Source organism: Haliotis rufescens, unplaced genomic scaffold (genome assembly GCF_023055435.1).
Source record: "Haliotis rufescens isolate VD_foot unplaced genomic scaffold, xgHalRufe1.0.p SCAF_58, whole genome shotgun sequence".
Taxonomy (NCBI): domain Eukaryota; kingdom Metazoa; phylum Mollusca; class Gastropoda; order Lepetellida; family Haliotidae; genus Haliotis; species Haliotis rufescens.
The window spans coordinates 206,891-233,344 of record NW_025964312.1 but is presented as its reverse complement, the minus strand read 5'-3'; the positions used below and the strand labels follow the sequence as shown (position 1 = coordinate 233,344).

General features: G+C 39.7%; 1 protein-coding gene and 1 long non-coding RNA gene across 3 annotated transcripts in view; one reads left to right on the top strand and one right to left on the bottom strand.

The window, feature by feature from the left end:
- Positions 1-2,874: 2,874 nt before the first annotated feature.
- LOC124112827 lies at positions 2,875-25,628 on the bottom strand. Its single transcript, XR_006857676.2, has 3 exons — positions 24,974-25,628; positions 3,757-3,854; positions 2,875-3,249 (listed from the first exon to the last, which is right to left on the bottom strand). It is a non-coding gene; the product is annotated as an uncharacterized LOC124112827 (long non-coding RNA).
- Positions 6,475-26,454, top strand: part of LOC124126008 (NAD kinase-like) — a 58,897-nt gene continuing 38,917 nt past the window's right edge. The window contains exons 1-2 of one of the 2 annotated variants that reach the window (XM_048385417.1): positions 6,475-6,845; positions 13,412-13,495. In XM_048385417.1, coding sequence (XP_048241374.1) covers positions 6,649-6,845; positions 13,412-13,495 — 281 coding nt within the window. In that variant the 5' untranslated portion in view covers positions 6,475-6,648. Of the gene's footprint in view, positions 6,846-13,411; positions 13,496-26,454 lie in introns of those variants that run through there. The other variant, XM_048385419.1, reaches the window with a different exon arrangement.

The window sequence follows — 26,454 nt, the reverse complement described above, 5'->3', positions numbered from 1 at the left end:
TATAATGAGTTGGTCTTTCATGTTTCAGCTCAAGTTGTGATGCGCCCCTTCATATAATGAGTTGGTCTTTCATGTTTCAGCTCAAGTTGTGATGCGCCCCTTCATATAATGAGTTGGTCTTTCATGTTTCAGCTCCAGCTGCGATGCACCACTTCATATAATGAGTTGGTCTTTCATGTTTCAGCTCCAGCTACGATGCACCACTTCATATAATGAGTTGGTCTTTCACGTTTCAGCTCCAGTTGTAACGCGCCACTTCATATGATGAGTCTGTCTCTAGTGGTGTAGCTCCAACTGTGACGCGCCACTTCCTGGTATAATTAGGGGGTGTCTTATGTTTCAGCTCCGGTTGCAATGCACCACTTCATATAATTAGTACGTCTCTAATGTTTCAGCTCCAGCTGCAATGCACAACGTCATATAATGGGTTGGTCTCTAATGTTTCAGCTCCAGTTGTGACGCGCCACTTCATATAATGAGGTGATCTCTAATGTTTCAGCTCCAGTTTTGACACGCCACTTCATATAATGAGGTGATCTCTAATGTTTCAGCTCCAGTTGTGACGCGCCACTTCATATAATGAGGTGATCTCTAATGTTTCAGCTCCAGTTTTGACACGCCACTTCATATAATGAGTTGATCTCTAATGTTTTAGCTCCAGTTGTGATGTGCCATTCATATGATAAGTTGATCTCTAATGTTTCAGTTGCAGTTGAGACGCAACACTTTATATAATTAGTTGGTCTCTCACCTTTCGGCTCAAGTTGTGACGCGCCCCTTTATGTAATGAGTTGTTCGCATATGTTTCAGAACCAGTTGTGACGCGCCACTTCCTACTAGTATGAGCTGGATTTTTTTTAATGATTTATGTCCATCTGAGACGCATCACGTTTTTCCAAGACAATCATTTTTTTCGGTATAATGGTGTAAACTCGGGGCTACTTTAACTCCAACTAGTTTCTATAGTCACAGTGACTTTGACTGAATGTGAACATGTCCTTCTACAATCGTACGTTATACCTAGACGACCAAGGTGCCTGGACATGGGTTACACATTGCAACTGTCCGTGGTCACGTGGGCTCCATTCTGAGAAAGCCATGTTATGCTGGACTTTCCCTGTGAAGAATGTGGTCAGTAGATATAGGGGTGTATTTTGCTGGTCCAAATGTTCCGAGTAGTAGGGAAAGTATAACCTTCCGCATTCATGGTGAAGTGTAAGAATGAGTTGCGGGTGCTGTCCACACCCAATGATACCCCAGTTACCGTAGAAAGGCAGTTGTAGTGTCAGCTGAGGTCGTTTGGAAGTCTGATCTCTAGAGTACATATACTTATAGATATTAAAAAGCTCTCAGCTTTGGGTTCAAATGAACAGCTGCATTGACTTCGATTGGCCATTATTTAGCACAATAGTCAATGCAAAGATTATGGACCTCTGTTGTGCATACCCGTTCCGGCAAGTAACTTTTGTAGAGTTTTATAACGATTTGCGTATCACTCCCAAAGGATCATTTCGAAAACAAAATCAAGACTATAGTCTATATTGAAATGTACCATCTCCAGTAACAATGATTTAGTCTTTTAATGATTTAGATCCAGTTCAGACGTGCACAATCCTTTTTCAATGATTTGGTCTTTTAATGTTTCAGAACCATTTGAGAAGCGCCACTTTCTTGTATTATGAGCTGGTCTCTAGTCTTGTAGCTCCAGTTGTGATGCACCTCTTAATACAGTGAGTTGGCCTCTTATGTTTCAGCGCCGGTTGTGATGCGCCGCTTCATATGATGAGTTGGTCTTTCATGTCTTAGCACCGGTTGTGATGCGCCACTTCATATAATGACTTGGTCTCTCATGTTTCAGCTCTGGTTTTGATGCGCCACTACATATGAGTTGGTATTTCATGTTTCAGCTCCAGTTGTGACGTGTCACTTTATATGATAAGTCTGTCTCTAGCGGTGTAGCTCCAACTGTGACACGCCACTTCCTGGTATAATGAGTTGGTGTCTTATGTTTCAGCTCCGGTTGCAATGCACCACTTCATATAATTAGTTCGTCTCTAATGTTTCAGCTGCAGTTGCGATGCACCACGTCATATTTATTAGCTGGTCAATAATGCACCACGTCATATAATGAGTTGTGTTTTTTTTCTTTCAGCTGCACTTATGACGCGCAACTTCATATAATGAGTGGTTCTCTAATGTTTCAGCTCCAGTTGTGACGCGCCACTTCATATAATGAGTTGGTCTCTTTTGTTTCAGCTCCAGTTGTGATGCACCACTTCATTTAATGAGTTGGTCTCTTTTTTCAGCTCCAGTTATGACGCGCCACTTCATACCACCCGTGAAGATCCGGGTTAGAATAGGTCTTCAGCAACCCATGCTTGCCGTAAAAGGTGACTACGCTTGTCGTAAGAGGCGACTAGCGGGATCGGGTGGCCAGGCTCGCTGACTTAGTTGATGCATGTCATCGAACCCAATTGCGTGGATCGATGCTCATGATGTAAATCACTGAATTGTCTGGTCCATACTCGATTATTTACAGACCGCCGTCATATAGCTGGAATATTGCTAAGTGCGGAGTTAAACAACAAACAAACAAAACCCATATGGGCGAAAATATCCAGTGTAATATCTTTTTAATATTGGCACAGTGTGCAATTACTGATTCTCGAAGCTGATTGGTCAGTTAAACAAAGATCAATTTTCATTGGTCAACGGGACAATGTTTGTCTCATTCCATTCATTCACAAATCCACGCCACTTATTCAAATGTTTTAGGTGCTACAATCTCACTGATTCGAGATTTTTAAGACACGAAACAGTGTCATATCAACACGACTTCAGATTATTTTTTTCATTTATTTCACATTACATTAGTTAAACCAAAAATTACGTCTGCGTTGTTTGTAAACAAACAGCGATGACCATTTGACACCTGTCAAAGTAAATGACCTCGTTAAAGCGGACGGAGATCTGACTAACAGAGTTATTCGTATAATACAACCTCTGAACACATTTATTGTCTTTGTTGTCAAAACTGCATATGGACAGATATGAGTTCCAAGATTCAGATTGCAGTTTTGTCAGAAACTGTTTCTAGTGCGCCAAGATCAACACACCCAAGTCCGGGTTTGCGTCTGTGTTAGAGGACTTGCTTATTTGACGTTTTTTTCGACCACCCGAACCGGACTTAATACAGACAGGTTTGCCTTTTGTAAATGACGATGACATCGATAAGATTCTTAACTGCAACTGAAAAGGAAAACACAATGAAAAAGACTAAAGTTGACAAGTTGACATGAATTTAGTTCACAAGATATATACAGGAAAGAAAAACACGAAAATTAAGACTACTCACGCTTTCAACAATGGCATCAGAATGTAAACAAATTCATTTTGCAACAGCCTTTATACATTCCGAAAGACAATATCAAGATATATTATTTCGTAGAATTTTGTAACGTTGCGTAAAGAAATAAGAACGCTGTGACAGTTATTAATACGTTTTTGTAACCGCGACGTCAGCACAGTGTGGCGCTGAGCGGTATGCAGGCTGACTGACGTCCAGTACAGGCACAATGAGGGTAAATTACACAGCCGGTTCAGAATTCGAACTGTCTACTATGAAGGGATCAAAGGTAGCATAGTGTGTTACCTTAACGACATGATTACCAACATATGCCCCCGAATTCGATGCACTTTGCTCGGAGAGGTTTTGAAATAAAGACAACAATAATTAAAAGGGAAAAGGAAACTTACCCCAACGAGCTGATTCTGTGTCCGACATTGAACTGAATTAACTTCGTGAATGCGGACAGCTTGGCACCTTGTCCCTAGATACGTGTTAGTCTGTTCAACTGTTCGACCATTATGAAACACATAAAAATGTATCATCCAAAACTGGCTCCCACGGGAGATATCTACAAACTGAAAAAGTTCGAAGAATGATGTTGGATGATAAATAAAATCTCACCCTCGAGTCTTTTGATGTCAAATATATCAACTCGTGCTGATACAGTTGACATCAAAAGACACTTGGGTCAGATCCCTGTCATCCACTATGCTGTGTCCACTACACGAGTGTATTTGACAAGTCCTCCTTAAATCCCACATGCACATGTTCCGGTCCCCATCAGCCACACTTGTCTCAAATTACACACGATGTTCATTAAACTTGTCCGGATCAAACTGACCCGTGAAGATTCCGGGGTAGAATAGGTCTTCAGCAACCCATGCTTGCGTAAAATGTGACTATGCTTGTCGTAAAATGCGACTAACGGGATCGGGTGGTCAGGCTCGCTGACTTGGTTGATGCATGTCATGAATCCCAAATGCGTGGATCGATGCTCATGATATTAATCACTGGATTGTCTGGTCCAGACTCGATTCGATTATTTACAGACCGCCGTCATATAGCTGGAATATTGCTGAGTGCGGCGTTAAACAACAAACCAACCAACAAACCGGATCAAACCCCCGAAACGTCTTTAATATGATTATGGGCAATACATAGAATAACCCACTCGGTACGAGTGATTACGGAAAATATGTTACTCGTGAAATTAATGTTTTAAGTTCCTCGCTAAAGCAACATTAATTTCACCTCATGGGTTACTCTATAAATATTTTATTTCTCCATTAAGGACGGTGGGGTAGGCTAGCCCAGTGGTTAAAACGTTTGCTCGTCATGCTAAAGACCCGGGTTCAATTCCCCACATGGGCACAATGTGTGAAGTCTATTTCTGGTGTCCCCCGACGCGTTATTGCTGGAATATGGCTAAAAGCAGCGTAGAACCACCATACTCCTCCATAAGCGTCAAATATGATCATGTCATAGAATGTCATCTATAAGTTCCTACCTGAAAGGTGCAGGCGGGCAAACTTGTCATGGCTTATTTGTTTGATCAGATTGGTTCGAGATTGCAGACGAACAGAAAATCGCTCAAAACCCCCCTTACATTCTTACTAGACCAATTACATGATAGTTGAAATGAAATAGAAATTCAAATTGACAAACAAAAAACCCAAAACAATTTAGTTAGGGTAAGAGTACTCGGCGTTACGACAGCCATCCCTTGTTTGTAAGCATAACGGTCCCGGTTGGGAGTTCAACTCCAAGGTGATAGGTGGTCACAACCATGCTTGGAGTTGAACTCGCAACCGAATGACCGTTATGTTTACAAACAAATGACGACTGCCGTGACGCCGAATACACTTACCGCTGCTAAATATCCTTTGTTTGTCAATTTGAATTTCTATTTCATCAAAACTATCATGTAATTGATATAGTAAGATTGTAAGGGAGACGTTGGTTGATTTTCCGTTCGTCTGCAATCTCGAATCAATCTGATTAAACAAACAAAGTAAATTCATATGGAAAACATGATTTGTCATAAACCTTTTCAAAATAAGATATGGTGGCATTCCCAAAGACATAAACAAAAGTATAAACGTTATTACATTTGGGGTTAGAGGCCAAATTTCAAGAATCCTGTAATGGCCGCGCCCACACTGGTGGCAGTGATGTTACCGAGATGATGCTTGCGCTTCCATGTAAGGATCGTACACCATCCGCTTCAGATCAGTTTTAGAACTAGCAGGTATAAACTCTGAAGGAACACGGCAGCAACTCAGCGAGAGTCAATATGCGCGACACAAATGAACGAATAAGCGCAATTCAGACAACGGACCCGTCCAACCATCATCGCGAAAAATACAGTTCGTTATCCATGCATTGTTGTCTTCTCAGTCGCGACTTTGGAAAACAAAATAATTTTAGAGTAATTGTGCTTAGCGTTGTATTTTGAACAGCGCGGCACCGAACAGAACAATAGGTTCCGCATCTGAGAAGATTGAATATCACACACCTGTACCAACACCACGCGCCACTATGTTTACTTTCTATTTTTTTGGCGACGTGAAACGGGTCTAATAAAGTCTTATGACGTCACTCCTTTATCAATTGACACCAATGACGTTATATTGCTAGGGGCATAAACCATGGCATGTTTACCATGGAAATAGAACTCTCGGTAAATGTGAAAAATATGAACCGATTTAATGAATAAAATAAATTAGATACTTGTGATATTTTTATTGTTTTGCCTCTGAAACTACCAGGTAAATATTGTTCATGATGAAAAGGTACAAGAAAATAGGTTATTTTTGTGTGAACTTGCCCTTTCAGATGATGATAACACATCAGCAATGGCTTGAAGAGGTTCTGAGAAAACGAGAGACTTTTGTGGCTAGTTTGTGATTTCAAATGTAACATAAATTGAAATTGTAACATAATAATTCTGTTTGATTTAATACACAATGCATATGTAAAAATTGCAACAACTCACTGACATGTAACTAACTGTCTAGGCAACTAATATAATCAGCTGATATAGGCTTTCTAGGAATCAAGATGTTTCCGTTCCGACTCATCATTCCATCATTTGTACACACTCATCATACATGCGCACTTCCTCCCCGGAAGCGGAAACGAGTACGGAAGTAAACATGAATTTGAAGCAGACCGAAATGTCAAATACTGTGTCGTACGATCTCTGACGACAGGATTTGTCCAGTCAGATACTAGCAGCCGAGTGGAAGAGATAGGTGATGTTATTTTATCTGTGACCTTCTTTCAGTCCGACTGACACGATGTCAAACAACACACAGAGCGGGCGTCAGCTGATCTCACGATCACAGTCCGAATTTTCCAACAGCTACAATCACCATGACGATCCCGACATGAACGAGGTTGCTGATGCACTTGAGAAGACAGATATGGGAGAAAACACTGTTGGGAATTCAACGACACCCAACAGATCCAAACAGTCCAAGATGCGTCGAAATAGGTAAAACTAACCTGTTGACATGCATGAACTTTTACCTGTTCGTTTAGCAATTATCATGCTCGTGACAGCCAGGTAGCCTATGTGTAGTATTCTTCAAGCAGGGACCATATGTATATCGTAATATGATCTCTGGCCAAAAATATTAACATATTAAGGAGATATTGCACTGCATTTTGCAACTGTCAACGAGGCAGAGCGTGATATCTCATCTAGGTCAGGGCCAGGTCGTTTATGTAGTAACTTGTTTAGTGTCATGAATGTGACAGGTATTGAACCCACAGGACGTCGACCGTTCTGAAGCATTGTTTGTAAACAGTAACTGACAGCCCCACGCTTACTGGTTCTGAAAACATTTTCTGCTTCAGCGACCACACTGCGGATGTAAACTTATCACTTTTCTCTTGATTGTAAACAAACACACTTATGCTAAAATAAGAACAGAAAGGCCTAATGCAAGCCTTTTGGTGTACTTCTATTGTTTTGTAAAATCATATAGACAAACTACTACAAATGCGACAGTGAGGTACATAACAGTATGGCTTAAGTTAAACATCAAAGTGACCATGTATTTTGCATCTCATCCGTATGAAAAACATTTGATCTTTTTCTTCAATTTGCCATTATCAAAAAACATAACTGAAGCCAGTTTACCATGTCTACTCTGCGCAGCGCTTGTGTTCGCTGTGCAGAGCTATATTGCTCTGTTTTGCTTTGGAAATTGAATTGGGCATGTGACGTCACACTCAGAAATTATTTCATGCATGATTTAAAAGTACGCAGAACCATTGATGTACTGTCCCCTTGAACAGTGTAAATGGTCCAAGGATATGACATAATAGAATTTAGACCGAATGTTTGTCAACTAAGCATTGAACCTCTAAACTTTGACAGCTTTCAGAAATTCTGTCTTAATTTTCAGTGTACACGGTGTAGCACAGGGTGCATGGTGTTATTGTAAGCAAAAGGATTACATCCTACCTAAATATTATCATGTTTTACTCTAGAGTGTAGTATAGGATAGGATTAAACACACTGGTATGGGTTCAAATTCACTAGGGAGAATCATCCTGACACTATAGAATTTCATCCCTGGGATAAAAAATAGGGTAGGATAATATTCACTCTTACATTATCAGTATCCTGACAGTGTATTCATGACACCAGGCCATCTGATACAGTGTGATATGCATGGTAATTTACTTCCTTGACAGTTTATATGAGGGTCCTGAGGGGTTTTAATGCTTAGCGTAAAACACCCTTCAAACACTATTGTAAACGTAAAATTCATCTTTTTTATCGTAAATGCTTAACGTAAAATACCAAAAAATATCTGCTTATCGTAAAAATGATTAAAATGGTTAAATACAGTCCGTCTTCAAGACCCAAATGCTTCGCCACAGAAAGCAGGCTGCGCAACTGACGCAGGGGACCAGTCTAGAATGTTTAGCGATTTGAGATTTTACCCGGTATTAGAAATATGAATTGTCAGGATGAAACGAAAGCAGAATTAAAAGTCCCATGTCCAGCCATGGCCGATTTAGGAATTTTCGCGACGATTGCTTAATGAAAAAGTACCCTAAATTTTACTGCTTATGGGACCCCTCCCCCCTTCAGGACCCTCCTATATGCATGGTAAAGTCAACTTCCTCAACATTAGTTTATTAGTGCCCTCTGTATTTTGAACATCAGTGGCAGTCATAATGTGAGGTACAGGTAGCTACAAACGTACACAATACCGCACAATGATATTTTATGTGATAAAGAGGAAGTGGTCAGCGCCATCTGTGGCTTTTGTTTGGTATTTCTGTACCTATTCCATCGAGATTACAAATCAAACTATGCACATATCACTGCATATTTCAGGATTTTTACTGAATATTAGTCTGCCATACAAATCCTATAACAAATATATCCGAAACAGTCCATGCAAGTCTATATTCGGCAAGAGTGGATCACTGCAGTTTCATTCAACTGAACATGAAGGGGCGTCTGGGCTCCTTTTTATTTTACTGTTCCTTAGGCCCCCGTTACACTATCAAAAACAAGTTTTCTTGGTCCAAGTTGGACTGTTTACACTCATCAAATTTTTTGGCAGGCTGTCAAAATTTGGGTGGGAATTATCTTACCCAGGTGGATGCTACTGATGAAGAATTGTTTGCTGTTGTCATATGTATTTTGTGTATTGCCATGTTGAGAAGGGTCGTCGGGGTAGGCAAAGGCATATTTGGTCCCGAGAATAGCTGCTCGATGTTGAAACAAATCAATTAATTCTTCCAACATCTTGTAAGTCCAAAATAGTTGACTCATTTTGACTTGACTCTATGCACTTCCGGTTGAAAAGGGATAAATGTTCCTTGCAGTCTGATTGGCTAAATTAAATCAATGTCATCAAACTTTGATCAAAGTCTGACGAGAACTAGGATCGGTTTCTATTCCATCAAAGTCCCATAAAAAACTTTGTCAAATTTTTTGACGGCATGTTACACTATCAAAAACTTGGTCAAAGTCCATTTTTACCAAGTTTTTTATCATAGTTTTTGATAGTGTAATGGGGGCTTTAAGCATTTGCAATTCTAATGATATAAGTTTTATGACAAACTTCAACATATGCTATGAAGTTTGCAGTTACCAGATGAAATTACCCTACTCTTTTGCATGATTTAAATTTTTTTTTCTCTTTCTAAGTCAAGATTACTGTTAATTAATTTTCAAAAGTACATTAATACAAACATAATGTTACTATTTATGTCTTTATTCATGTGAGTTATATAAATACTTCTTTGATAACAATATCGGATAAAATGTGCAAAAACAGACTGAATTACACAGAGTTATGGGAATTGAATTTCTGTGTAGGAAAGAGGCCACCCTGACTGATGACACTCCCACTGTCACTTGCACCTGTGACAGTAAATGGTTTGATATACAAACACTGAGTAGCAGAATCTCATGACAATGCATTTGAAAATTTGCCAATATGGTATAATAATTTGGGTGAAAAGTTTAACCAAGCTGACAGGTCAGTTTGTATGGTGATACATGTTCAGCGATAACACATGTCTCCAGCCTTGCATCATGGGATGGAGGGTGGTATTATTATGCAGCATGTGGCATGTGTTGGGAGTGTCTCAATACGCCCAATTCACAATAATTTAGTTTCAATTAACTTGCGTGCCTGGGTTCTTTACATGTTTATGTTCATGAGAACCAGTGGGGCAGAGTTCACATCCATCATTATGAAAGGCTTTCTGTTACCATTAGAAAATTAATATGATTTATGATTTGAAGCAATCAATACATTGGTATGTATTTTGTCAACAGATGTGAATTCACAATGTACATCAGTTAATTGTGAAACCCCTGACATGTGTACTTCAGTAACCATGGTAACTCCAACTGAACTCAGTGATGAAAAAAATATATATACTAATATTTATAATGAATTAAGCAGCTGGTAAGCAGGCAGTATTTGACACACAGTGTAATACTTTTAGCTTTACCTCACTCAGCGATGAAAACTAAATTTCTTTAGTCGACCTGTACTTTTGGTGACAAGACCCTTAAAAATGGCCAATTTCTACTAGTTCTTATAACATTTTAACTCTTGGCATGCTTGGCAGGGACTATGGGACGAGTTTCAATTTCTAGTGGTCAAGTGGTGGAGCGTTTGCCCGGGGGGTGGAAGATCTGGGATTTGATTCCCGGCCGTGTCATACTAAAAGACGTTTAAAGAAGGTACTTGTTGTTACCCTGCCTGACATTCGGCATTAAGGGACTAAACAAGGACTGTACACTGTGTCTGGGTGGGGTATTCATGTTTTACTGTGGTATGGTGGCTCATTGGGAAAGCACAATAAAATTTGCATTCGTCCGGACTCGTACAAGCAGCCACACACACACTTGCATGCATGCTATATTAGTGCAATAATCTTGAATGTGACGTTAAGACCCATTTCACCTTACCAGTGTTTGATGCACTGAGCAGTTTCAATGATTGGGCCAGTGTCCAGTCTGCCTCCTGGGCGGTCGGGTAGCCTAGTGGTTAAAGCGTTCGCTCGTCACGCCGAAGACCCGGGTTCGATTCCCGACATGGGTACAATGTGTGAAGCCCATTTGTGGTGTCCCCCGCCGTGATATTGCTGAAATATTGCTAAAAGCGGCGTAAAACCATACTCACTCACTCACTCCAGTCTGCCTCCTTACTCCTTTGATTTTTAGAAATTACATTACATGTCTTTTTCTGTCTGCATATCCGTTTGATTACCGTGTCCACAACTTGTGTCAACTTATTATAATTATTTAATTTGACATTTACACGATGTGTGGCTTTTCCATTGGACGAGAGGTTGGTCACATGACTGCAAAATTGACGTTCATAAGTGTATGAAAGACACAATTTTACGTGTATACGTTTTTCACGACACCGTGTTCTTGAAAAGACGTAAACACTGACAGACTACTTCCACATTCCTGGGGGAAACCCTGGGAATTCCCTAGCACGACTACATACAGAAGTGTTCTTTCTGATCATTTAGAACCTTCAATCTTGAACTCAGCGTTTCAGTATACATTGAGAAACGTTTGACTGGATGATTGGACACGAATATACACGCTACGGCCCGTCCTAATGAATAAAGCTCAACGTTCATACAGTTTGGCCCTCACTCTGTGAAGGTTCATACTCCAGTGAACTCACACAAAGTGAAAGTCAGTTCTTAAATTAACAACATTGACATTGCCTTCAGTTGTCTACTCAGGGGATTATCCCTGACAGGCATTCATTGTGTGGAGTAGGTTCAAGGGCAGCAGGTGGTCTATGGTACCCAAACTGGATGTTAGTCATAGAAAGCTAATTGTAGAAATTAATTGTTGTTTTAGTAATGTCAAGATCAATAGTCATTTCAGCCATTGTACAATGTATGCATTAGGATTACCGGTATTTGTAGGATTAACAGAAATAGGAACGCTACCTGAGGCATCTGTACAGCTGCTGAGCATGGCCATTTAAGTACTTTCTACAAACATGACGATCACCATGGCTTTTTTTCTCAGGAATTGACGTACTCTATCTAGGAAAATTGTAGTCACAACAAAATCGCAATCAGAAATCTGACAGAACTGATTATCCCTTTCAAATGTGGAGTAGTGTATGCTTGCTTCACCATTCAATGTTACAATGTCTGAGTGTCAGTATCACCATTAATAGCAGCGGTTAGGAGACAGTTGAGATGTCTAGTGTATAAATCAGTTGCCAAGTAACATGGGGCAAATGTAAACATTCCATTCTTGCTGTGATGTTGTCGCATATTTCCTTTTTGGGCAATCATATGTTTAGGAGTGTCAATAGACTAACATCTAGTCTCTGAAATGAACATATCGTTGTCCAGTTATCTTAATAAATGTATAATAAAAAGGAGCCTGGTGACTCTCTTCATTTCCTGATACTGCAGTAATCTAGACTTGCCAAACATTATAGACTTGCATGGGCTGTATTTGATATATATTTGTATCAGGGTCTGTAAGACAGACTAGAGTGTCAAGAAATCAGCCCAATACTGAATGAAGCTCCCTAAAATATAAGTACATTGCACTTGAGCAGTGAAACAGATTAATGACCATGATGACTTGTACTTTAAGACCTTGATGTATGAAATTGTATCAGTATGTATCTGACATACAGAGAATGACTCAAGTCTGTGTCAGTGTGAGACACGGTTGGCTCAAATTACTCCCAAATGGTATCGTGCTAAAGATTATTCTAGCAGTTGTTTTCTCCCCAAATAGAAGATATGTATTTTATCTTGAAAGCTGTGTCCAAAGTCAACCAAGGATATGTGGTATTCATGATAACTCCTCTGCTTCTCTACGTCAGGAAGGAACTGAATCCGGGGATATTTAGAGGAGGAAATATGTAGGGATGTCATCATAGATGACGATGTCAATAAATTGATATTTGTTTGATTTCTATGCTGTATCAATATAAATTTATTAATATTCATACTGAGTTAAAGATTCACAGCCACAGACATGTTTTTATATACATGTATTAAGATTACAATAGTTACGATAGACAATGGGGGTTAGAAAATTCAATTGATACATTTATTGGATCAGTCTAAAAGATGTAGAGCTGTCTTCAGAACCCATGCTTGCCGTAAGAGGCGATTATGCTTGTCGTAAGAGGCGACTAACGTGATCGAGTTGTCAGGCTCGCTCACTTGGTTGATGCATGTCATCGTATCCCAATTGTGTGGATTGATGCTCATGATGTCAATCACTGGATTGTCTGGGCCACGCTCGATTATTTACAGACTGCCGTCATATCGCTAGAATATTGCTGAGTGCAGCAACAAACAAACAAACAAACATGTAGAGCTTGATCATTGTTGATAGGTAATTTGTATCTACACACATACAGAATAACTAATTTGATTATTAATCAATATATTGATATGTATGGTGATACATATGAGATGACATATCAGTACTAGAATTACCTGTCTTTGACACCCCTCGGAATATGGTGATTGAGGAATGGATGATGACTATGGTGCTTATATTTTCAGGAAGGCCAGATCGCTGTATGGTGTGAGTCCTCATTGCAAGTTTGGACCAAAGTGCTCCCTGGTGGACAACTCGGCCACGGTTCTGTGAGTAGCTCACTGTTGTCGTCTCTCAGTTTCAGGCTTCCAGGATCTCGGTGCCGAACCGACAACACATCCTGTCTTTGGTCATAGGTGAAACGTATCGCGATACATAGGTCACGATACGATACATATCACAATACATAAGTCATGATACGATACGTATTGCGATACATAGGTCACGATACGATACATATCACAATACATAAGTCATGATACGATATGTATCGCGATACATAGGTCACAATACGATACATATCACAATACATAAGTCATGATACGATATGTATTGTGATACATAGATGACAATACGATACATATCACAATACATAGGTCACGATACGATACGATATGTATACCGATACATAGATGACAATACAATACATATCACAATACATAAGTCAGGATACGATACGTATTGTGATACATAGGTCACAATATGCGTATCGCAATATGCATATATCGTGTAGAAACTTCTTGACTATAGATATTTAAGAGCATGTTTGAAAGGAAAAAACTGCCTACACATATTTGTAGCGTCTGTTATTTGTATTGAACTTGAAAAGCTAATTACAACACATTTTGCAGTATTTCACTGACAAAAATGTTGGGGTAGGGTAGGGGTTATGCATTTTAGCAAGTGTACCGTCTTGTATTAATACAGAAAATAAACATATTGTGTATCCAATTGTCACATGAAAACTCACGATTCACCGGTGCACTGATGTATCGTTTCACCCCTACTTTGTGTGACATTTAGAGTGAGTGAGTGAGTGAGATTGGTTTTACGCCGCTCTTAGCAATATTCCAGCAATATCATGGCGGGGGACACCAGAAATGGGCTTCACACATTGTACCCATGTCGGGAATCGAACCCGGGTCTTTGGCGTGACGAGCGAACGCTTTAACCAAAAGGCTACCCGACCGCCCCGTGTCATTTAGAAGTGATACCCATGACGAAGAGAATTTACAGATGTCAACTTTCTTAATTATGAGGAACACAACGTTTCGGATTTTTTTCAACAGGTGATGAATGAATAAACATCTTCTCTGAAACATTGTGTTCGTCATAATAACAAAGATGTTCACATCCATAAATTCTCCCTTTTAACATATCCTGGATTGTCGATAGACTTAGTTTTACAAACATGTTTTTGTGTTACAAGAACACAATTTTCGTATATTTCTTCGCAAGTCTACATGGTTCAACACAACAACGTGTCTGCTTGGCCAACACAGTAAACTTGGTAAGGTTACACAGTAAACAAGCACTTTTTGCTCAGAATCTGAAGGGATTATTCTTTGTTTCCTCAGCAGGTAGATTGCGAGTGTTATGGTTATTAAGACCCTGCTGTATGCATTTATGAATACAGAAATACTTGTGTTGATCACCATGGAAATGTGTGTGTCCAGCTGAAGTGGTGTGTTACCTCCATGTTGTACAGACTACAACCTCCATGTTGTACAGACTACAACCTCCATGTTGTACAACCATGTCAGTAAAACCTCCAGCCAGGATCGGGGACAGAACACAACCTCCATGTTGTACAGCCATGTCAGTAAAACCTCCAGTCAGGATCTGTGACAGACTACAACCTCCATGTTGTACAGCCATGTCAGTAAAACCTCCAGTCAGGATCTGTGACAGACTACAACCTCCATGTTGTACAGCCATGTCAGTAAAACCTCCAGTCAGGATCTGTGACTGACTACAACCTCCATGTTGTACAGCCATGTCAGTAAAACCTCCAGTCAGGATCTGTGACTGACTACAACCTCCATGTTGTACAGCCATGTCAGTAAAACCTCCAGTCAGGATCGGGGACAGACTACAACCTCCATGTTGTACAGCCATGTCAGTCAAACCTCCAGCCAGGATCTGTGACAGACTACAACCTCCATGTTGTACAGCCATGTCAGTAAAACCTCCAGTCAGGATCTGTGACAGACTACAACCTCCATGTTGTACAGACATGTCAGTAAAACCTCCCGCCAGGATCGGGGACAGACTACAACCTCCATGTTGTACAGCCATGTCAGTAAAACCTCAAGCCAGGATCAGGGACAGAATACAACACATTTATCTTACACTCCTACACACCTAATTTGCATCGAATTCCTGGAATCACTCATTAATCAGTCTCGTTAAACCGACACAGTGATCAGCGTACTCCATGTTCATCTACCCGCGAGTACACAGCCCCATGTTTTGATGCGAGACGGTTTGGTGTGTAGCTGCATATTTCAACAGCTGCAGAGATAAACTTGCTTAACAATAAACAATCACTGCTTTAAATAAACAAAACAGTATTAATCACATGCCTCGATTACCTCAATCTCATTAAATCGGATACAAGCTTTCGCTACTGCTGAGGACATTCCATTACAGGTCAAGTCAGAATGATCTTTCGCGAACTTTGACTGACCAATGAAATTACTAACAGGAAGTCGACATTAGCCACTAAGAAAGTAGCTTTCAAATTTGCGCCTTCCATTTCGGACTTTGCGCTAAAAATTTTTTCAATCAATCATACAATCCGTAACAGTATTATTGTGTTAAACTTTGGAGGTTGCCTGATAAGAAAACATATTCCGCTAACAATGTAACATATTAATATCAATATTTCATTTTGTTTATTATACGTTGAATCGTTATCTATCATGTAGTTGTCCGATTTTCGATCAAGAAAGTTGATACTACCTAATTTCATTTATCCGACATACTCATTAATCCGACCTAATCATATGCAACCAACAGTGTCGGATTAACGGGACTGTACTATAATCTTGTCAATGCTGTATCAGAGAGCCCCGTGAAGATCCGGGGTAGAATAGGTCTTCAGCAGCCCATGCTTTCCGTAAAAGGCGACTATGCTTGTCGTAAGAGGTGACTAACGAGATCGGGTGGTCAGACTCGCTGACTTGGTTGATGCATGTCATCGTATTCCAATTGCGAGGATCGATGCTCATGATATCAATCACTGGATTGTCTGGTCCAGACTCGATTATTTACAGAGCGTCGTCATATAGCTGGAATGTTGCTGAGTGTGGCCTTAAACAACAAACCAACTGTATCAGAGACGTAATCAGTACCTATATGGTCTTTGGCTGTATGCATTGCCTGAGTCAGTGAGTGCAATAGTATTGAGTTGGTACATCTGTTTCAGGTTTATTGTGCTTTAATGACAACATATGAAACTGAGTTGTAACAGTTGTTCAATAGTGTCTGGGTGCGGGAATATCTACACTGTCGTCAGTTTGATCTTTCTCCATGTCAGGCGTTGATGTTTATCTGCAACTCTCTTTTGATGTTCGTCACACAAATCAGGCGTGATCCTTGCATCAGCGTGTACTCAAGTTTCCTTTTCACAAATTCAGGTCCTTGGTTATGGCCTTGACATCCTACTTGGTCGCTTCTTGTGAGAGGCAACTTTCCAAAAAGTCACTTGGCTTAGGGTGAGTGAGTGAGTAAGTTGGGTGTAACGCTGCTTTTAACAGTATTCCAGTTATATCACGGCATGCCCGTTTGATGTGGGAGGAAAACCTAAAGTGATGCAGGTCTACACGATGCTAGTCTGTCAATACTAGCTTGCTGCACTTTTTCATTTCATCCAATGCAATAATGTCAGACCATGTCACATAGGCACACTTAGAACAACATTCTGTTAAATTATTTGATAACCTAGTTTGGGATATCTTTAAATCAAAGTTGATAATATAATATAATATCAGAAAATTTGCGGCCCATTCGTCATGTTCGGAATGTTTTTAATTCACTTGATTGACTTGCCCTTGCACCATATATGCAGCATTGTATGGTGAAACAGGTGTTAGCCATATGCAGCATTGTACGGTGAAACAGGTGTTAGCCATATGCAACATTGTACGGTGAACAGGTGTTAGCCATATGCAACATTGTATGGTGAAACAGGAGTTAGCCATATGCAGCATTGTACGGTGAACAGGTGTTAGCCATATGCAGCATTGTCTGGTGAAACAGGTGTTTGCCATATGCAGCATTGTATGGTGAAACAGGTGTTTGCCATATGAAGCATTGTCTGGTGAAACAGGTGTTAGCCATATGCAACATTGTACGGTGAACAGGTGTTAGCCATATGCAACATTGTATGGTGAAACAGGTGTTAGCCATATGCAGCATTGTATGGTGAAACAGGTGTTAGCCATATGCAACATTGTACGGTGAACAGGTGTTAGCCATATGCAACATTGTATGGTGAAACAGGTGTTAGCCATATGCAACATTGTACGGTGAACAGGTGTTAGCCATATGCAACATTGTATGGTGAAACAGGTGTTAGCCATATGCAGCATTGTACGGTGAAACAGGTGTTAGCCATATGCAGCATTGTATGGTGAAACAGGAGTTTGCCATATGCAGCATTGTATGGTGAAACAGGAGTTAGCCATGTGCAGCATTGTATGGTGAAACAGGTGTTTGCCATATGCAGCATTGTCTGGTGAAACAGGAGTTAGCCATATGCAGTATTGTCTGGTGAAACAGGAGTTAGCCATATGCAGCACTGTACGATGAAATCATCAATAGCCATATGCAGCATTGTACAGTGAAACAGGTGTTAGCCATATGCAGCATTGTATGGTGAAACAGGAGTTAGCCTAGTGCAGCATTGTACAGTGAAACAGGAGTTAGCCATATGCAGCATTGTACGGTGAAACAGGTGTTAGCCATGTGCAGCATTGTATGGTGAAACAGGAGTTAGCCATATGCAGCACTGTACGATGAAATCATCAATAGCCATATGCAGCATTGTACAGTGAAACAGGTGTTAACCATATGCAGCATTGTACAGTGAAACAGGTGTTAGCCATATGCAGCATTGTACGGTGAAACAGGTGTTAGCCATGTGCAGCATTGCACGGTGAAACAGGTATAGCCATATGCAGCACTGTACGATGAAATCATCAATAGCCATATGCAGCATTGTATGGTGAAACAGGTGTTAACCATATGCAGCATTGTACGGTGAAACAGGTGTTAGCCATATGCAGCATTGTACGGTGAAACAGGTGTTAGCCTAGTGCAGCATTGTATGGTGAAACAGGTGTTAGCCATATGCAGCATTGTACGGTGAAACAGGTGTTAGCCATATGCAGCATTGTACAGTGAAACAGGTGTTAGCCATGTGCAGCATTGTACGATGAAATCATCAATAGCCATATGCAGCATTGTACATTAGCCATATGAAGCATTGCATGGTGAAAGAGTCATTGGCCATATGAAGCATTGTATGATGAGGCATTAGCCATATGAAGCATTCTACAGTTAAACAGGTATTAGCCATATGAAGCAATGTATGGTGAAAGAGTCATTAGCCATTATATGAAGAATTTTATGGTGAAATTGGCATTAGCCATTTGAAGCATTGTAAAGTCAAACAGGCTTTAGCCATATGAAGCAATGAACAGTGAAATTGACATAAGCCATTATATGAAGCATTTAGCGGTGAAATTGGCATTAGTCATATGAATCATTTTATGGTGAAATGGGCATTGTAAATTCCAACAGGCATTTGCCATTTGCAGCGCTGTACAGTCCAACAGGCATTTGCCATATGCAGCGCTGTACAGTCCAACAGGCATTTGCCGTATGCAGCGCTGTACAGTCTAACAGCCATTTGCCGTATGCAACGCAGTACAGTCCAACAGGCATTTGCCATATGCAGCGCTGTACAGTCCAACAGGCATTTGCCATATGCTGTGCTGTACAGTCCAACAGGCATTTGCCATATGCTGTGCTGTACAGTCCAACAGGCATTTGCCAGATGCAGCGCTGTACAGTTTAACAGGCATTTGCTGTATGCAGCGCTGTACAGTCCAACAGGCATTGGGAAGACCATGCCCATGAATCACGTTTGATTATCTGTGGTACGAAGGCCTGTGAAATAAAAAGCTGTCCTTATTCACGCATTATCATGACAAGGCAGGTCTTAATGACCTTCTAACACGAAAGGTTAAGTCTTGAAAAAATTGTTGTAGTGATAATTTATTGTCATGAAACTGAATGAACAGTGTTTATGATGATTGATGACAGTGGTGCAATGATGCAGTGCAGGTTGAAGTGGCCATACCAGGGCTCGAAAGTTAATTTCAACCCTACTTGTCTTAAAGGGCAAGTACTTTTTTTTGTACTCGTCCTGCCAAATTTTCACTTGCCATGTTGCTCAATGTTGAACAGACAATATCATGTATCATGTACCATGTAACCACTGAAAACAAAGTTAATGAATTGTTTCCTGATTTATTTTGTGTTTTTATTTCCACAGTAGGACAATATAGAATAAATTAAGGAATAATAAGTTAAGTTATTTGGAACAGTTAAGTTATGATGAAAGACACATCAGTCTGTCACTGTCAGGGGGATATTTGCATGACCATGTTCCAGATCAACAATATCAGCCAGCTTAGTTTTCATCTGACCATCTTCACTTAAGTACCGGTACATAACATATACTACTTCTTGTTCAGTGATAACTTTGTCTGTTGAACCATCTGCTAAAATACTGACAAACCTACTGTTTTCCAAATCCTGAGCAGTTTCTTTCTTCAACACATCTGCTATAGATTTGGTGAATGCCTTGCAAGCATGATCATTCAAATAATTTGTACCAAGTATTACACCATTCTTAGACTGCAACTGACAAAAACTTGGAAATTTTGAAAATGGTTCCCCTTCTATTGCAACAAAGTAGGCTGTTGTGAATAGCTTTTCATAAACTTCACTGTTTTTTTGCATTGACTTGGCAAACTGCGCAGTCTGGGGTTTGTCAAAATTTTTATCATGTTCACAGCACTGCATGAATGTGCTTCCTACTTTTAGCGTGAAATTTCAAAGTTTCTTTTCTGAAATTATGATGTAAACCAGTTACGAGTCCACATTGGGATCAGATAGTTTGGGGTATTTTCCACAGACAGTGCAATACAACTCGCTGTCTTCATCATCATCATCATCATCATCATCATCATCATCATCATCATCATCATCATCATCAAATTTTGCCCATTCAAATTCACTCGACCACGCAGATTGTACAAAACGTTTTCGCTTTTGTGTATGATATTGTTTTTGACTAAGTTTTCGTTTCTCCTCCTGTGCAGTCAACTTTTCGCGGCACGACCCTCCGAAGAGAAAAACTTTCTCATATCCGCCATTTTGGTTTAGTTAGCAACCGGCCACTTACATCAATGAAACAGTCAGAAATGAACTTCATTAGAAGTCATGGTGAAGTCAGAGTTTGAAGGTATATAATCAAGCACTGAAGATCAAGAATGTTGTTCCTCCAGAATTTGCAATAAAAATTTGAATGCACTGTTTTCTGGATGCTAAAACGTCAGAAAAAGAACATTATCTGTTATTGTCCCAGTATTTGTGAATACATGTGGAGTATAGTTTGTTGTTTTGGTAGACTCTAACAGAGAACAGTTGATTGCTGGGGGCTGTGTGCACCGTGATGAACTGTAGGCCCTCCACCCATGACTTCCCGGTGTGTACTGACTGTATTTCATTGAGATCCTGCTTACTCATGTAAACATATATACATCCTGGTCAGAATGAAAACATGAGATTGGCTGATAGCTGAACAAGGAACGGTGGACATGGAGGGTGCAGTGATGTGAGACAATTCTATAAAATAAGGTATTGCTTGAAGATGTAGAGAGAGGTGAGATGAAATGGGGTTTAACATTATTGCACGTATTTGTGTGTGTGGCTGTTTGTACTCATCCGGACTGATGCCGATTTATAGTGCTAGCCCACTGAGGTACCATGCTGCAGTTTAACATGAATACCCCACTCAGACACAGTATACTGACTCCGAGCCGACCTGTCCTTGTTTTAGCCCCTTAATGCAGAGTGCCAGGCTGGGTAACAACAAGTACCATCTTTTAATATCTTTTGGTATAACCCCTGTGGATCGAACCCTGGACCTTCCACCTTCCAGGCGGACACTCTACCACTAGACCACGGAGTCAGCCTTTTTGTAAAGGTTCTTAATATAACCCAATACCCATAAGCATGATAATGGCACGCATATAGGCAAAATTAATTTTAGTTATTCCCACTTGTCATATTAATGATAATAACAATTGTTCTATTGTTTTCATTGTTTGGGAAGAGGACCAAGCAATGTGACGTCATGTGAACATTATTGTTGCAAATAATTGAAGATGATGTCGTCCATTGTTTATGTGGTGTCGTTACAACAGTAGAGGAGTGAAACAGGACTACATATTATAAGTATAACCTACTTGCAAGTGGGCATTACGGAATATCAGTCCTCAAAGTATTCTCTCGGGACAAATAATCCTTAATTCCCTGTTTGAGTAGACAGAGGTTATTCTCTAAATATTGCTTTTTGTTTTCCAAAGTTTATAAAATAAATGAATATTATATTTGGATTAGTGATTACAGACAAATACAGTATTTAGGTTGTGAATGTTAAAAAAATGGATAAGCCGAAATAGTTTTAATCAAATAGACAGAAAATAATTTGGATATCTTTTCTTAAGATGAAACATCCTGTCCTCATCAAATTAGGACATTGTATTTGTAATTTGTTATTCAGAATTGATTCAGTATTTGCTGAGGACTCATGTATCAAACTGGTCCTCAAAGGGGTTATCCATAACAAACTCTCATAATTGTTAATAATCCTAAACAAGGTCTAATTTGATTATTTTCAATTCAACTTGAGTCAAATGACAGATGTTTGCCCATTCTGTGCATTTGCTAACTTTATAAAATAATGAATTGTAGAGATAACTATCTTAAACACTTCAACATTTGTTAAGATACTGGGAGATTCAGATGACATGGTAGAACTTTCATGATGGTTACATGGTTACATGGTTACATGGCTAAACAGGGGACAGCTCATTCGTGACCAAATCGTGTTATTCCGGGACAAGCCGAATAGCGACTTGTGCCCCTCTCATGGCCATTTTTGCGACCAGGTTCCATCTTAGTGCAAACGGGCAAACCTAAAACAATTGTCAGCTAGTTGCATAATGGTTCACATATATTTCCCAATAAATTATATATATTTCAGATGCAATTTAAAGCACATTGGGACGAGCGGAATTATACGTATGATTGAACACATTTAACTGTGTCTTGGGTATATTTTTAGATGCAAGTCATTAGTAAAATTAAAAATTATTTCTGTGGTATTCTTTGACAAAGAATTTGAAATCACGCGCGCATTCCGATTGATTTTGTCATATTTTCACACATAACATTCATCAATAGGGGGACGAATCATCTTGCAGGTTACGGAAAGGGCGAGTGGTGACGAATGGGACAGCTTACACTTACAGCCAGGTCACACAATGTCTAGGTGATATAGATATGCTTGTGAAGCTGTGTTAGAGGGAAAGCTAACTGTTTTTAAAGTGTGGCGAGCCATGCTGTAGACACGATTGCTTTGATACGAACAAGGAAGTGCAGGTAAACAACAGAAGATTGCTCTGCCATGTCAACTGTGTCACACATAACTGAGAAAATGTAGCTGACTACATATAAAGATGATATTAGTTTGGCCACCACAAATTTAATATCAGATTTTTTATCCACATTTTTGAAAAATGTGAAGATGGAATTTTTATTTTAAATGTTTGTCTTTCTGACATACAAGTCAAGGTATCATTGTATATTAACTTTCGACAGATATATTCATGAGAAGCGTGATGTTTTATTGGACTATATGAGATCGCTTCGCGATAAATTGCAAAGAACAATGAAGAATGAAGTGTGGTTTATTTCACGATAAAACATTGTTCTATCATGACGTAATTTCTGGAGATTTGAATATGCGCTCGCAACGTGAGGACGTCATATATTGGTCAACGTTATTTTTTAGAGGAAAGTGTCTATTGAGTTGTTCCTCATAGATTTAGCTGGACAGTGCAGATGAATGCAAAGGCCGAATGATCGCATTCAAAAGTTTGAGAGATATGACAATCGGTATTGGGAGAAAAGGAGAGATAATTGCTGGAGGATTGTCAGAATATGCGGGAAATACCTAACTTAACCCACATGTTCGTAAAAGGGACTATTCTATTCAATGAGTCATCATTATTTAAATACAGGTACGTTTTAGTAACATCTTAAAGAGGCTGTACATAATATTGATGTCTGATTTAAGAAATAATCGACTCGTTGTTGTTGTTTATCTTACAATAATTAAATTTTCGTTGTGTTCATGGAAATTCCTGCATTCTGATTAGCTGAATTGGTCACGTGTTATTGCATTCATTTCCCAATGAATGTAAAAAATTAAGCCACGCCCACGGCGGCGCACTACTTTTATTACTGCGGAATGTCGGGGAATCCCAATATTACAGTCGAGGGAATTCCCTTTCTGCTGGTGTATCGTCATGCACAGGACATTTAGCGACTTTCATGCATATTCATTTTCCAAACAACCGTTTGAAACCGAAAACGAATGAAACAGCAAACGTGCAGGCTCTCTCGACTGTTTTTTCCCCGCTCGTCTCGGTTCAACTTTCATGTCTTCGGGTTTCATGTCTAACTAGCATTTCTCTAACTGAGTTTTACCGTAATCAGGGAAGTAATGTTTGAATCACGCAGTAAATGACCATGTTATTTGAAACAGCCGCCTTCTCTCGGTCGACATATTTCTTCCGGTTCGTTACAGTCTGACTGTTGCAGTTCTTTTTGCCTCTTGCCTTAATTGACAGGTCTAATGAACATTGTTTTAATCCCACTCTCCGTTGATTGGCTACTGACTGTGTAGGCGTGTTAAGTTATGTGCATAAATTAAACGATCACCTGATACATGTCACGCCACTGTATATATTCCTACACCTGGAATGTTTATCAATGTCGTCATTTTTGTCTGTTTTGATATATGCAACTGTTTTGGGTTAAACTATTGTAGATAAAACATGTTTAACGTTGTCAAATTTAATTATAAGCATTGACTGTATATTTTTTTCGGTTCATTGAGGTATGAATCGAAAAACCGATGTGCAAACTTTTGTAAGAATCCGCTACGCGGATTCATACAGTTTGCACATCGGTTTTTCGATTCATACCTCAATGAACCGAAAAAAATACACAGTCAATCCTTAAATAATTTTTTAATTTGAAGTTTACACGATATACGGCTTTTCCATTGGACGAGAGGTCGGTCACATGACCGCGAAATTGACATTCGTAAGTGTATGATAAAGCTGGTTGTTGTTTGGCTGTCAGTGTAAACATGAAGTCACACGTACTAAATAATAAAATTGTGTTTAGATCTTGGCCTACGAAATTGTGATAAAAAATTATAAGAATTGACCTTCACTTTGTGTGAGTTTATTGGAGTATGAACCTTCATAGAGTGAGGGCCAAACTGTATGAACGTCATACAAAGTGAAGGTCAATTCTTAATTAAACACGACAGGGAGAATAAACCATGAGGGGTGCAGAGCCAAGGTGTTCACAGCTCTTGTGTCAAGTGATATGGTACAGTTGCCAGGGTATTCTAAGCTCTTGTGTGAGGTGATATTGTACAGTGAATAGGGTTTTCTAAGCTCTTGTGTGAGGTGATATTTTCCATTTCCGAGGTCGATGAGCGGAATGAAATGTGTGGTTCAGTGTTCTGAGGAGTCAAAAACAGCTTTGATATCGAGGTCAGCCATGATGTCCTTACAATAAAGCCTTGATCCCCTTTTTTGTGTTTATGATTCAGTGATGCTCTAAAAAACATTTTGAATTGTAAACACTTCATGAATAACATCACATACTGGTGGATGGAGATGGTGGATGGGTCTCACACAGATCCTGCTTCTGTAAGGCCATCAATGGCCACCTCTGGCGCAAAGAACGAAATATTTCACAATGTTCTGTCAAGGGAAGAATGAAACTGTTGTTGAGATGTTATCGGAACATCACAGATGATGTATGACTTGACACTGATGCCCTACAGCACTTGTGCTTTTCTCCTGTTTATCAGAGATCTCTTCTGATGTAAACATCACACAGGGACTTTCCAATAAAAATCCATCATGACACATGAAGGGACCGACTATTTGGTTGTGTCATTACTTCGTGAAGTTCATTAATGGAGAAACCTGACCTGTCGTCGCAAGTCTGTCATCCATAACTATTTTACATAGAGAATCTCACCCGAGTGTCTTTCAATATCAAATATATCAACATGAGTTGATAAAAGTGGAAGAATTCCGAGGCTTGCCGAGGATTTTTGCCACTTTTATCAACGAGTGTTGATATATTTGATATCAAAAGACACGAGGGTGAGATTTTATTTATCATCCAACATCATTCTTCCAACTTTTTCAATTTGTAGACAATAATTAGCAGTGTCTTCAGTGTAAATTGTACTGCTAACAGCTTCAGTAGCAGAACCATAAGTGGTGTTATTTGATTGTGGCGTCATGGTAACCAGTGATGTCACAATGGTCTGCCAAGCATTGTGATGTAATTTCATTGCAGCGATATCTACAGTGTAGATATCGCTTGATCTCATCCAAGGGATATCTCCTGTGCCAGCCAGTTTTGGATGATAAATGATAAACTCCTCTGAAATGGCTTGATGGATTCAGCTGAATCTTTGTTGATGTGTGTCACTGCGTCATGTTCAAGGGGTTTCAAGTTGTTCAAGGCATTCAAACTTGTTCAATACAGCAGCCAGGTAGCCATTTTTCTCTCAGAAAGGTAGGACTAAACAATTTATCATCCCAAACAGGCTCCCACAGGAGATATCGCTTGGGTGAAATCAAGCGATATCTACACTGTAGATATCGCTGCAATGAAATTACATCACAATGCTTGCAGACCATTGTGACGCCACTGGTTACCATGACGTCACAATCAAATGACATCACTAATGGCTCTGCTACTGAAGCTGTTAGCTGTACTTTTTTACACTGAAGACACTGCTAATTACCCCAATCCCACCCAG